Source organism: Ranitomeya imitator, chromosome 5, assembly GCF_032444005.1.
Source record: "Ranitomeya imitator isolate aRanImi1 chromosome 5, aRanImi1.pri, whole genome shotgun sequence".
Classification (NCBI taxonomy): domain Eukaryota; kingdom Metazoa; phylum Chordata; class Amphibia; order Anura; family Dendrobatidae; genus Ranitomeya; species Ranitomeya imitator.
The window spans coordinates 689,511,370-689,525,812 of NC_091286.1; the positions used below are offsets into that span (position 1 = coordinate 689,511,370).

Genomic DNA, 14,443 nt, shown 5'->3' on the forward strand with positions numbered 1-14,443 from the left:
TCCAATACTATTCTTTCCCGACCTAGTGCCAAAGGTGTCTGGGGTGACCATACTGTCCTCTCCCCATTGAAAACACTTGCAATCATGTGTATGGGTGACAGCTATCCAATGTATATAAGTAACTGTAATCTGTGACCATCCTACTCTTCCCGTCAGTAGACAAGTCACTGTCCGCTCACAAGAACAACGCACTCCTGTCCTGCTGCTGTCATTGTAACGGGGTCTACTGTGCTGTAGTACCTCTTTCAGCACCCCCCGTGTTTCAGGAGGTCCACTCTGCTTTTGCTAGATTCTGAATGAATGACGCTGGCAGGAATTTCTTGACTACATGAGAGCATATAAAAGCTGACTGCTTCTCCACGTATTTCCAATCTAAAGAACACCCTTTATTCACAGCACACAGAATATATAACACAGATACACAGGGCAGGCCAATAGGAAAACAGCAGGCCAGACATACATTACAATAGCCGCAGGGTGCCGGAGCCTGCCAATATTTACTGTGGGAATTACAAAGGTGGGGGAGGTCAGAAAGAGAATATCTTGTCCAGGGGCGCAGCCTGTGGACTGATGCATTTCACATGGAAACTATTATACATACATATACTGCATAACATATTCTTGGTGCTGGGGGGTTCTGTAACAGTCATCATTCCCAATATCTGATTGGTTGTAGCATTTATTATCCCCGTCCACTTCAAAGCAGCAGAAATGGAGACGATCAAAGAATCTCAGGACCAATTGTCCTTACGATGGATCATTATACTGCGGGCTGCAGTAGTTGCGGTATAAAATTCGCTCCTCCGCAGACTCTCAATTAAATTACCTCCTAATATTCCTTGGATTTGATTCATGCTTTATATTAGAGGATCTCATGTTTGCGCTGAGAGACGTCTCATGCTTTTACATCACGGTAAAGCGGTTTTGCGTGAGAGCCAAGTTCATTTTCCCTAGAGAGATCCATTATTTTTATTGGTGCGCACGATCGGCGGCGGTGTAATGCATCCGCAGGATTCTGTTTACAAGCAATCAGAAAGCTTTTACTGACATCCCGGAACGAGAGCCGCGTTCACAGAGAGACGCAGATTCTGCTGAAATCGGTCATCTGGGATATTTAGGCTCCGAGCTTTGCTGATTTCCGGAAATTAAACACAAGCGATATTTGATTAGCGCAAATTACAGAGAAGGAACCAATAATTACAGCTGATAAAATATCTATTATTTCATACATTATGGGACATATGCGGAGAACAAAAGGCGCATGAGAGACCCCCGAGGATATCACATCGCACGAGAATGAGTGATATATGATAATGTATTAGTTCTATATCCGCCATGACGTTTGATTGATTTCAAAGGTCTTGTTCACACAACATTTTTTTCAGGTAGGACTTGAACGCTCCGAAAACCATCAGAAAAAGCTTTTGTTCATTTGTCCACAAGCATGTAATCTGCATACGTCCTGCCACAGTCCAACTAGACTTGGCTAACTTTTTTCTATTCACTTATATTGAGCAAGGTCATGCACGTCTGGTTGGCATGTGACCACATGTATGCAAATCGCAGCGACTGACTGCAGACTTCGATACCAGGCCAAGACAACCCCTTTGAGGCTCAACTAGGGAGGTGGGTTCTAAAAGCCGTAGATCAGGGTGAGCACCAAGGACCAGAAGCATTCCTGCAATGCAGAAGACCTGAGCTGGAAATGCTCGATGGCATCTTGAGCCGCGTTACATAGGGAAGTGGGATAGGCAAGAAACAGCAGAGATGAGTGCATGGATAACATGGAACAGTAGAGATCCATAGATGGGACGGCTCCCGATGTGTGGAATGGCACAACTGAGTGAAAATGCAGAAATGCACCTTGGAACAGCGGTACAAGTTTGTAGACAGGCACTTTAGAACAGTAGAGTTATGAATGTTGACAGGCTTAGCTGAGTGGTGTAGCAGATCTGGGTGAGTCAGAAGGCACCCTGATGATGAAGAAGCAAAGTTCTGAAATGAGGTAGTGCTGAAGATGTCAAACTAGCTTATTGCAGAGCCTTTTATTGGAGTCAGGACAGATAGGCAGACTTACAGAACAGATAAAAGGTTATGGTGAGTAGTTGTAGTAAAGATAGCTTTCTACCTCCATATGTTCCCGGTGCTGAATTTTTAAGTCAATGTCTAAACCTTTAGCAAGGATGTCTTATAACATGATTAAATAATTAAGTTAAAGAATATTTTTATTTTACTAAATCTGTGTATAGGTGTATGTAATGTAATGTGAGTGCTGTAATATACTCACCTACCGCCGCCTCCTCCGGGGACCAGCATCGTTCTACTCCACTTCTCAGTGATGTCACCACTATACAAATTATCCACCTCACTCTATGCTCTATGTGTGAGCCAGAAGTCTCTTTTATGGAATCCATATACTGAAATAATACATGATTGCAATATAATAAAACATCTGTAAAAGTACCTACACCCTCTCAAAGAGACGCAGACACTGACAAACACGAGCAGCTCTCCCCTCCACCTTCCAATACTACCTGTCCCTGCTACTAAGGGAAATCAGAGAAATAACACAAGCAGGTTTAGAGAAGAAAGAGAAGATATAAGCTGAAGATATTTGGTCTGTTTGTGGTCCAGAAAGTGGTTCTGATGGATTCTCTGCTTTTTCAGTGTGCCTGTTCCTGAGCTCCTGCGATATCCTGAGCTTCCTCGGTGTCCAGAGCTCGTGAAATATCCTGAGCTTCTTCGGTATCCTGAGATCCTGCGATATCCTGAGCTTCTTTGGGGTCCTGAGTTCCTACGATATCCTGAGCTTCTTTGGTGTCCTCAGCTCCTGCAATATCTTGAGCTTCTTCAGTGTCCTGAGCTCCTGCGATATCCTGAGCTTCTTTGGTGTCCTGAGCTTCGGCGATATCCTGAGCTTCTTTGGTGTTCTCAGCTCCTGCGATATCTTGAGCTTCTCTGGTGTCCTCAGCTCCTGCGATATCTTGAGCTTCTCTGGTGTCCTGAGCTCTGGCGATATCCTGAGCTTCTTTGGTGTCCTCAGCTTCTGCGATATCCTGAGTTTCTTCGGTGTCCTGAGCTCCTGCGATATCCTGAGCTTCTTCTGTGTCCTGAGCTCCTGCAATATCCTGAGTTTCTTTGGTGTTCTGAGCTCCTACGATATCCTGAGCTTCTTTTGTGTCCTCAGCTCCTGCAATATCTTGAGCCTTTTCGGTGTCTTGAGCTCCTGCGATATCCTGAGCTTCTTTGGTGCCCTGAGCTTCGGCGATATCCTGAGCTTCTTTGGTGCTCTCAGCTCCTGCGATATCTTGAGCTTCTCTGGTGTCCTCAGCTCCTGCGATATCTTGAGCTTCTCTGGTGTCCTGAGTTCCGGCGATATCCTGAGCTTCGTTGATGTCCTCAGCTTCTGCGATATCCTGAGCTTCTTCGGTGTCCTCAGCTCCTGACATATCCTGAGCTTCTTCGATGTCCTGAGCTCCTGCGATATCCTGAGCTTCTTCGGTGTCCTGAGCTCCTGTGATATCCTGAGCTTCTTTGGTGTCCTCAGCTTCTGTATTATCCTGAGCTTCTTCGGTGTCCTGAGCTCCTCCGATATCCTGAGCTTCTTTGGTGTCTTGAGCTCCTGCGATATCCTGAGCTTCTTCGGTGTCCTGAGCTCCTGTGATATCCTGAGCTTCTTTGGTGTCCTGAGCTTCTGTATTATCCTGAGCTTCTTCGGTGTCCTGAGCTCCTCCGATATCCTGAGCTTCTTTGGTGTCCTGAGCTCTTGAGATATCTTGAGCTTCTTTGGTGTCCTGAGCTCCTGCGATATCCTGAGCTTCTTCGGTGTCCTAACTCCTGAGTTCCTGTCTGTTCCTAAGTTTTTACCAGACAAAGATGCAAATATATATATTTATAGGCACAAATATAAATATATAGAAATAAAAACTCCTCAACAGTGAAATTGCAACACAAAGAAGGAAAAGTTGTGGAGTTCTGGAAATCACAGGACAGAGACATCACATTACTGATCTGCAAATGATGAAAAACTGAAAACCAAATGTTCGAAATTTCTGGATTTCTTCAGTCTAGTATCATGTGGTTTTACATGTAATAATGATGTGTGTCTTAGGCTTCTTTCACACTTGCGTCGGTACGGGTCCGACGCTCGTTGTGAAAAGCTGGCACAACGTGTGCAGCGGATGCAGTTTTTCAAAGCATCCGCTGCCCATTGTAAAGTTCCGGGGAGGAGGGGGCGGAGTTCCTGCCGCGCATGCGCGGTAGGAAATGGCAGACCCGATGTACGAAAAAACGTTCCCTTGAATGTTTTTTCGTGTCGACTGTCCGCCAAGACACGACGCATCCAGTGCACGACGGACGCGACGTATGGCTGCTAGGGCAGCATGGGACAGTAGGAGGCCATACTGAGATTCACGATGGACCTTCTTGTAACGTCTGAAGTGTAGGTCTTGGGCTAGGTGACATGGAGTGGGCCTGGTCTTCTGACATCTCAAGGGCGGTGGACACAGAATTATGTGGGGGGCAGGTGGCTGGTCCCAGGTGCACTGTTGAAGTGGAAGGAGAATCACTGAGACTGATGGAGGCAACGGGCTTGGGGCTAGTTCATGACGAACAGGTGAAAGGGCTGAAGAAGGACTGTACCAAGGAAAGAAGAAACAGGAAATGCTGTGCCCTATCCGACTTGTCACCACCTGATGAACTTGAACTGACTAGTAAAGGTTTGCCTGTTGTAAAGAACTAGGTGTCCTCTGAATTGTGTGTGGTGGCTCCTGAGAACAGAGGCTTGGAGCCAGCGGAGGCCTTTGGCTTAAAAGTGACTGATCACCTCACACCTACAGCACACTGGGACTCGGACAGCATTTGTCTGTTAAGTGCCAGAGCATAACTAGACAGCAGCTCGGTCATGACTACTGCTCTGCAGCACTTTACATTCGGGTAGAAATCCCGGCACCTCCAGCCACGGCTGCTGTGACTGAGGTTATTAATGGTCGTCCGAGAAAGGTTCTGCAGCTGAGTGCACTTGGGCAATACATTAAGATTCTCTGCTGGCAGCTCTTGTGTAATCACCAACCAATGATGCCCCAGATTTGCTCGATGGAGACAAGTCTGGAGACGCTGCAGCCATTGGAGCACATTTAGGCCATGCGGGCGGCGTACAGAAGCACCAGTAACATGTGGCCTGGAGTTGTCATTGGGGCACTTTGGAGAGATGGCCTTACCTTTGGTTCCACGACCAGTCAATGTAATGCTGAAGCTGTTAGTGCACCTGGGATGAAGACTATGAGGGTCCAGCTAATGTACATTATACCCTCTCCACCCCATAATTATAGGAGTAGAACTGGGGTGAAGTTCCCTCATGAAGGCCTCATCATAGCATTGCCCACACGGCCTCGTCAGATTAGAAGAATGGTGGGTAGTGATCCCTTTTGTACTGCAAGTGAAATAAATGTTATATACCAAACCTACCGTAAGTAATCACACAGCTTCTACATCAAAAGATGACTGCAAAAAAAAGGTTACAAGCTGGACATCTGGCTACAGGTGTCCACTGACCTCACGCCACCGCTCTCAAAGGTTGTCATGGATCAAAGAACGACGGCAATGGAGACAGCAATGGAGCAATAGAGACTGGTCTGGAGGTCTATCCTCTTCAGCAATGAGTCTTGGATGCAATGATAGCTGAAGATTTGACTTGAGACAACACCATGAGGAGGCCTTCAAAATGGACCATAAAAGTGTTCCAGAAGCTGTTTTTTGACACAACATCTCCATGCTGCATGTTCCTCGTGATACTGTTAGCAGCCTTCCTGGCCTGAATGTGCAACTGAGGCTGCAGCATCTCCGGACTTGTCTCCCATCGATCATATCTTGGATGTCATTGGTTGGTGATGACACAGGAGCTGCCAACAGAGGAGCTTGATGATTTGCATTCAGCGACAGAACCTTCCTCAGACGACCATTAATATCCTCAGTGATGGCAGCCAAGGCTGGAAGTGCTGGGATTTCGGCACAAGCTCAGACTCCATACTGATGAAATCCAGATGTTTAGAACGTTTTATTTCCACCACTGTATACATATATACTGTACGTAGGTATAAATAAAGGGCAGATTGCTTCCATATCTTACACTCACCTAACCTGCAGATACTATCCCAGCACCTTATAATGGCGACATGCATGGTCAGCAGATTAGTAAGATACCACCCATCGTATGGAGATGACATCATTTATTATTTCGGTAAAAAGCCTTTAAATTATTCAAATATAATGTTTCCAAAAGCGCAGCGCAGAATTCAGTATTGTAGACATCGGAATTTGGAGGAACGCGGACTAGTATAAAACCGACCTCATCAATTACCTGCCATCTGAAGAGCCCATCGTTCAGCCACTGATGATAGCGGTAACTGCCGAGACCGTGAGCTGCAAATGCTGCAACTCCATATTTATGATGTCTCCCAGATAATAAAATGAGCAAGCGTAGTGTTTGCTCCAACTAAAAGCCGTGCTGTAAATATGCTCCATCCTGGCAGCTCGCAGATGGGACATGGCTGAGCGGAGCAGTAAAGAAGAAATGTCAGCAAAGCACGAGGCAAAGGCGGAAAGAGGATGAAATAATGTCCAACATCTCAGTCCAACATAACTGTACAGGACAGATCGCAGCACCCAGTATATAACACAAAACCAAGGCATGAAAATATTACACCTCCATAGGGGCAGTATTGTAGTAGTTATATTCTTGTACATAGGGGCAGTATTATAGTAGTTATATTCTTGTACATAGGGGCAGTATTATAGTAGTTATATTCTTGTACATAGGGGCAGTATTATAGTAGTTATATTCTTGTACATAGGGGCAGTATTATAGTAGTTATATTCTTGTACATAGGGGCAGTATTATAGTAGTTATATTCTTGTACATAGGGGCAGTATTATAGTAGTTATATTCTTGTACATAGGAGCAGTATTATAGTAGTTATATTCTTGTACATAGGGGCAGTATTATAGTAGTTATATTCTTGTACATAGGGGCAGTATTATAGTAGTTATATTCTTGTACATAGGAGCAGTATTATATTAGTTATATTCTTGTACATAGGGGCAGTATTATAGTAGTTATATTCTTGTACATAGGGGCAGTATTATAGTAGTTATATTCTTGTACATAGGGGCAGTATTATAGTAGTTATATTCTTGTACATAGGGGCAGTATTATAGTAGTTATATTCTTGTACATAGGGGCAGTATTATAGTAGTTATATTCTTGTACATAGGAGCAGTGTTATAGTAGTTATATTTTTATACATAGGGAGCAGTATTATAGTAGTTATATTCTTATACATAGGGAGCAGTATTATAGTAGTTATATTCTTGTACATAGGAGCAGTATTATAGTAGTTATATTCTTGTACATAGGAGCAGTATTATAGTAGTTATATTCTTGTATATAGGGGCAGAATTATAGTAGTTATATTTTTGTATATAGAGGCAGAATTATAGTAGTTATATTCTTGTACATAGGGGCAGTATTATAGTAGTTATATTCTTGTATATAGGAGCAGTATTATAGTAGTTATATTCTTGTACATAGGGGCAGTATTATAGTAGTTATATTCTTGTACATAGAGGCAGTATTATAGTAGTTATATTATTGTACATAGGAGCAGTATTATAGTAGTTATATTCTTGTACATAGGGAGCAGTATTATAGTAGTTATATTCTTGTACATAGGAGCAGTATTATAGTAGTTATATTCTTGTACATAGAGGCAGTATTATAGTAGTTATATTCTTGTATATAGAGGCAGTATTATAGTAGTTATGTTCTTGTACATAGGGGCAGTATTATAGTAGTTATATTCTTGTACATAGGGGGCAGTATTATAGTAGTTATATTATTGTACATAGGAGCAGTATTATAGTAGTTATATTCTTGTACATAGGAGCAGTATTATAGTAGTTATATTCTTGTACATAGAGGCAGTATTATAGTAGTTATATTCTTGTACATAGGGGGCAGTATTATAGTAGTTATATTATTGTACATAGCAGTAGTATTATAGTAGTTATATCTTTGTACATAGGGGCAGTATTATAGTAGTTATATTCTTGTACATAGGGGCAGTATTATAGTAGTTATATTCTTGTACATAGGGGCAGTATTATAGTAGTTATATTCTTGTACATATGGGCAGTATTATAGTAGTTATATTCTTGTACATAGGGGCAGTATTATAGTAGTTATATTCTTGTACATAGGGGCAGTATTATAGTAGTTATATTCTTGTACATAGGGGCAGTATTATAGTAGTTATATTCTTGTACATAGGAGCAGTGTTATAGTAGTTATATTTTTATACATAGGGAGCAGTATTATAGTAGTTATATTCTTATACATAGGGAGCAGTATTATAGTAGTTATATTCTTGTACATAGGAGCAGTATTATAGTAGTTATATTCTTGTACATAGGAGCAGTATTATAGTAGTTATATTCTTGTATATAGGGGCAGAATTATAGTAGTTATATTTTTGTATATAGAAGCAGAATTATAGTAGTTATATTCTTGTACATAGGGGCAGTATTATAGTAGTTATATTCTTGTATATAGGAGCAGTATTATAGTAGTTATATTCTTGTACATAGGGGCAGTATTATAGTAGTTATATTCTTGTACATAGAGGCAGTATTATAGTAGTTATATTATTGTACATAGGAGCAGTATTATAGTAGTTATATTTTTATACATAGGGAGCAGTATTATAGTAGTTATATTCTTATACATAGGGAGCAGTATTATAGTAGTTATATTCTTATACATAGGGAGCAGTATTATAGTAGTTATATTCTTGTACATAGGAGCAGTATTATAGTAGTTATATTCTTGTACATAGGAGCAGTATTATAGTAGTTATATTCTTGTATATAGGGGCAGAATTATAGTAGTTATATTTTTGTATATAGAAGCAGAATTATAGTAGTTATATTCTTGTACATAGGGGCAGTATTATAGTAGTTATATTCTTGTATATAGGAGCAGTATTATAGTAGTTATATTCTTGTACATAGGGGCAGTATTATAGTAGTTATATTCTTGTACATAGAGGCAGTATTATAGTAGTTATATTATTGTACATAGGAGCAGTATTATAGTAGTTATATTATTGTACATAGGAGCAGTATTATAGTAGTTATATTCTTGTATATAGGAGCAGTATTATAGTAGTTATATTCTTGTACATAGGGGCAGTATTATAGTAGTTATATTCTTGTACATAGAGGCAGTATTATAGTAGTTATATTATTGTACATAGGAGCAGTATTATAGCAGTTATATTCTTGTACGTAGGAGCAGTATTATAGTAGTTATATTCTTGTACATAGAGGCAGTATTATAGTAGTTATATTCTTGTATATAGAGGCAGTATTATAGTAGTTATGTTCTTGTACATAGGGGCAGTATTATAGTAGTTATATTCTTGTACATAGGAGCAGTATTATAGTAGTTATAATCTTGTACATAGGGACAGTATTATAGTAGTTCTATTCTTGTACATAGGAGCAGTATTATAGTAGTAATATTCTTGTACATAGGGACAGTATTATAGTAGTTATATTCTAGTGCATAGGGGCAATATTATAGTATTTATATTCTTGTACATAGGAGCAGTATTATAGTAGTTATATTATTGTACATAGGAGTAGTATTATAGTAGTTATATCTTTGTACATAGGGGCAGTATTATAGTAGTTATATTATTGTACATAGGAGTAGTATTATAGTAGTTATATCTTTGTACATAGGAGCAGTATTATAGTAGTTATATTCTTGTACATAGGAGCAGTATTATAGTAGTTATATTCTTGTACATAGGGGCAGTATTATAGTGGTTATATTCTTGTACATAGGAGCAGTATTATAGTAGTTATAATCTTGTACATAGGGACAGTATTATAGTAGTTATATTCTTGTACATAGGGGCAGTATTATAGTAGTTATATTCTTGTACATAGGAGCAGTATTATAGTAGTTATATTCTTGTACATAGGAGCAGTATTATAGTAGTTATATTCTTGTACATAGGGGGCAGTATTATAGTAGTTATATACAGGGTGGTCCAAAAGTAGGTAGACAGTATATGTAATAGGGTTATGAAGGGGTATTTCAAGTTTTGGTGTTTTTGGACCTTTTTTTATGGAACATTCACAGGAGATAAGTATCTCGAAATTCTAATGAATCTAGTTGTCCCCAGTTACAGCAACAGCCTAATTCAAATGACCTTTATTTCCAACAAGATGGGACCCCTCCACATTATTCAAGAGTAGTCCGCGAGGATCTTGATGAAACATTTCCTAATAAATGGATTGGCCGAAGAGGCCCACTTGATTGGCCGGCACGTTCACCAGACTTGACCCCAATGGATTTTTTTTCTTTTGGGGAGTGCTCAAGGACAAAGTTTATAGTCGAAAACCAAAAGGTGTCAGTGATTTGTAAAAATGACATAAGAGATGCATTTCTAGAAATTAATACCCAAAGAGACTTATGCAAAAATGTTTGTCGAAGTGTAAGAGGCAGCCTTCAAAGCTGCGCAAATTGTGATGGAAAACAGTTTGAGCCCCTGCGTTGATAAAATTTAAAGGCTTTTGTATTATTGTTCAGAATAAAATGTAATTGTCAATGTTATGATTGTGTTGGTAAATATAATTTTATATATAAATCAAAATAAATGTTATTATTTTCTGTCCAGCTACTTTTGGATCACCCTGTATATATTAGCTGTAGTAATACTTCGCTCCTGGCAGCTCCATAACAAACCGCTGAGATTTCCATTATTGGACTTTTTGTTATTATGATTGATTGTCCTCTCTACTGAGTTTTATACAATTAAATGTTTTTCTATAGAAGCTGAGTTTTGTCCCGGAGGAAACAATGGCCAGAGACGGACATCAGGGAAGGTTTTGGAGACTTGCCTGAAATGTTTTGTCACTTTATGGAGGCTGGCAGCCATGTTTTGTCTGCAGATATTGCTTATTCCAAGGAAGCCAGCAGTGGGATAGGCGGCCATGCAAAATGCAAAACCAGTGGGCAGAACGGGGCCCTAAACACACAACGCTATGGCTCTTTCCTCATGTGCAGGCATTGCAGGACCTCGGGTATCCATGGTTACGATCACTGATATAGTGAGTTAGATTGTTTGATAGTGGTCGTAACTGTGGATACCTGAGGTCCTGCAATGCCCTGCATGTGAGGAGAGAACAAAAGCCAATCAGAAAAACTATACCACATTTCTAATTGGAGGAATATTATTATTACTAGATGGTGGCCCGATTCTAACGCATCGGGTATTCTAGAATATGAATGTAGTTTATTTATGAAGTTTTCAGAATAATGCAATTTATACTCAGGATTCGGCTGGCCAGGCGCAACCAATTAGCAAAGCGTGGTTCAAATTCTGCACCAATTCGCGGCCGGACTGCGCCTGCCACTGATTGGTCATGCCTGGCTGCGAACAATCAGTGAAGCCAGGGCCTGCTTCAGGTTTTTGAGGGCCCCGGGTAAAAGAGTCTCAGTGGGCCCCACCTCTTTAACACATACCACGATTCATGATGCACATATACAGCAGAGAAATATAGCACAGCCAAGTAGCGTATAACACAGCCCACGTAGTATATAACACAGCCCACATAGTATATAACACAGCCCACTTAGTATATAACACAGCCCACTTAGTATATAACACAGCCCACTTAGTATATAGCACAGCCCACGTAGTATATAACACAGCCCACAAAGTATATAACACAGCCCACGTAGTATATAGCACAGCCCACGTAGTATATTGCCCAGCCACGTAGTATATAGCACAGCCCCCTGTAGTATATAGCACAGACACGTAGCATATTGCCCAGCCACGTAATATATTGCACAGCCACGTAATATATTGCACAGCCATGTAGTATATAGCACAGAGACATAGTATATAGATAAGAAGAACCCGGCACTCAACTTTGAATCAAACTTGTGATATTTATTTTGTAGTACGTAAAACGTTTCGGCCTGATCTGGCCTTCGTCAGTTACGTACTGAGAGGTGTCTGGATAAATGGAGTGCTTCAGAGAGCCAAATAAGCTCCAGGGAGAACCCTTGAACAGTGTGAATCCCTGGGCAGAGCCGCGACTGCAGACTGCTGCAGGCTGAATATGAGACGGGTCAGGACGCGGAGTCCACCGCTGTCGGAAGAGCATGCCCGAGTGTAGTATATAACACAGCCCATGCAGTATATAACACAGGCCATGTAATATAGAGCACAGCGATGTAGTATATTGCCCAGCCACGTAATATATACCACAGCCACGTAGTATATAGCACAGAGACATAGTGTATAACACAGCTCATGCAGTATATTACACAGCCCATGCAGTATAAAACACAGCCCACGTAGTATATTGCCCAGCCGCGTAATATATTGCACAGCCACATAATATATTGCACAGCCACGTAATATATTGCACAGCCACGTAATATATTGCACAGCCACGTAATATATTGCACAGCCACATAGTATATAGCACAGCCATGTAGTATATAACACATTCCATGCAGTATATAACACAGGCCACGTAGTATAGAGCACAGCGATGTAGTATTTTGCCCAGCCACGTAATATATACCACAGCCACGTAGTATATACTGTAGCTCAGATACATAGTATATAACACAGCCACGTAGTATATAGCACAGAGACGTAGTATATAACCAAGCCCATGCAGTATCTAACACAGCCCATGTAGTATAGAGCAATGTGGGCACCATATCCCTGTTAAAAAAAGAATTAAAATAAAAAATAGTTATATACTCACCTTCCATCGACCCCCGGATCCAGCCCAGGTGTTTACCAATGCTACTCGCGACGCTCCAGTCCCAAGAACGCATTGCGGTCTCGCGAAATGATGACGTAGCGGTGTTGCGAGACTGCTACGTCATCATCTCGCGAAACCGCAATGCATGGACCAGAGCGTTGCGAGGAGCAGCGGGAAAGGCGACGGAAGGTGAGTATATAATGATTTTGTATTTTGTTTATTATTTTTAACATTAGATCTTTTTACTATTGATGCTGCATAGGCAGCATCAATAGTAAAAAGTTGGTCACACAGGATTAATAGCAGCGTTAACGGAGTGCGTTACACCGCGGCATAACGCGGTGTAACGCAGCCATTACCCCTGTGTGAGCGCTGACTTGAGGGGGCACTGACGGAGAGTAGGAAGGGGCGAATTCATGGCCGGACTGTGCCCGTCACTGATTGACAGACAGACAGACGGAAATACCCCTTAGACGATTATATATATAGATTACTGCACCTACTACATAATGGGGTAGGATCTTGGAGATGGGAATACTCCTTTTAAGCTCCAAAGGTGCAACTCTTGGTGCACAGACTCAAGTAATGGAGCAGAGCTGGTGAGCATTGAGGATCGATCCGGTGGGATGAAGGTAAAAAATGATAATTTGTCCCAGTCACCGCTGCAACAGAGTCCATGGTTGGGCTGATGGAGAAGATGGACAACGTCTCCACGTTGCATTTGGTCATTCACTTTGGCCATTGAAGAAGTACGATTGTCTTTTCTCTCAGATCTCTGATTGACTCTGCTCATGTCTGTATCAATTACCACCAAATTAATGTAACCCCGAGCTGTTAGTGTACCCAGCTTAAAGACTAGAGGGGTCACTACATGTTAGGTGCCATGAAAACAAATGTAGGCCCATAGCTGCTGTAAGGGACGACACAGGCTAGCACTGGGATATGTGTCCACTTCAAAGATTTTCTATTGGGTTCAGGTCTGTAGACTGACTAGGCCACTGCAGGACCTTGAAATGCTTCTTAGAGAGCCACTCGTGAGTTGCCCTGGCTGTGAGTTTCAAGTCATTGTCATGCTGGAAGACCCAGCCATGACCCACCATCAATGCTCTTACTGAGGTAAGGAGGTTGTTGGTCACAATCTCACAAAACATGACCCCATCTATCCTCCCTTTATTACGGTGCAGTCGTCCTGTCCCCTTTGCAGAAAAGCACCCCCCCAAAGTATGATATTTCCCCCAACATGCTTCATGGTTGGGACGGTGTCCTTGGGGTTGTACTCATCCTTCTTCCTAGAAAAAAACAGTGAGTGCAGTTTATACCAAAAAGTTCTATTTTGGTCTCATCTGACCACATGACCTTCTCCCATGCAGTGGCGTAGGAAGGGGGGTGCGGGGGGGGCGGTCCGCCCCGGGCGGCACAATGCTGGGGGCGGCCGGCGCTGCAGGAGAAGAAGATAAAAAAAAAAAAGACGCCCCTTTAAATCTTCGGGCGGCGCCGTCCGCCGCCACGACCAGGGCCAGCTCCCCCCACCCCCGGGTCCCGCCCCCGCCCCCGCCCCCCGCTCTAATACTCACCTCTCCTGGTT

The 14,443-nt window shown here is 41.8% G+C and overlaps 1 protein-coding gene across 1 annotated transcript; it reads right to left on the reverse strand.

Moving 5' to 3' along the window:
• Positions 1 to 2,663: 2,663 nt before the first annotated feature.
• Positions 2,664 to 12,931, reverse strand: LOC138637944 (110 kDa antigen-like). The gene is made up of 2 exons (XM_069726864.1): positions 12,859 to 12,931; positions 2,664 to 3,802 (listed from the first exon to the last, which is right to left on the reverse strand). The coding sequence occupies exons 1-2, from the start codon at positions 12,929 to 12,931 to the stop codon at positions 2,664 to 2,666; spliced, it is 1,212 nt and encodes a 403-aa protein (XP_069582965.1).
• Positions 12,932 to 14,443: the final 1,512 nt, after the last annotated feature.

Bases quoted from the DNA above. Each gene is read 5' to 3' on its own strand.
- LOC138637944 (XM_069726864.1), bottom strand. From the start codon at position 12,931: ATGCGTTCTTGGGACTGGAGCGTCGCGAGTAGCATTGGTAAACACCTG. The intron at 3,803-12,858 runs GTGAGTATATAA...AGGATATCGCAG, and splicing joins GATCCGGGGGTCGATGGAAG to GAGCTCAGGACACCAAAGAA.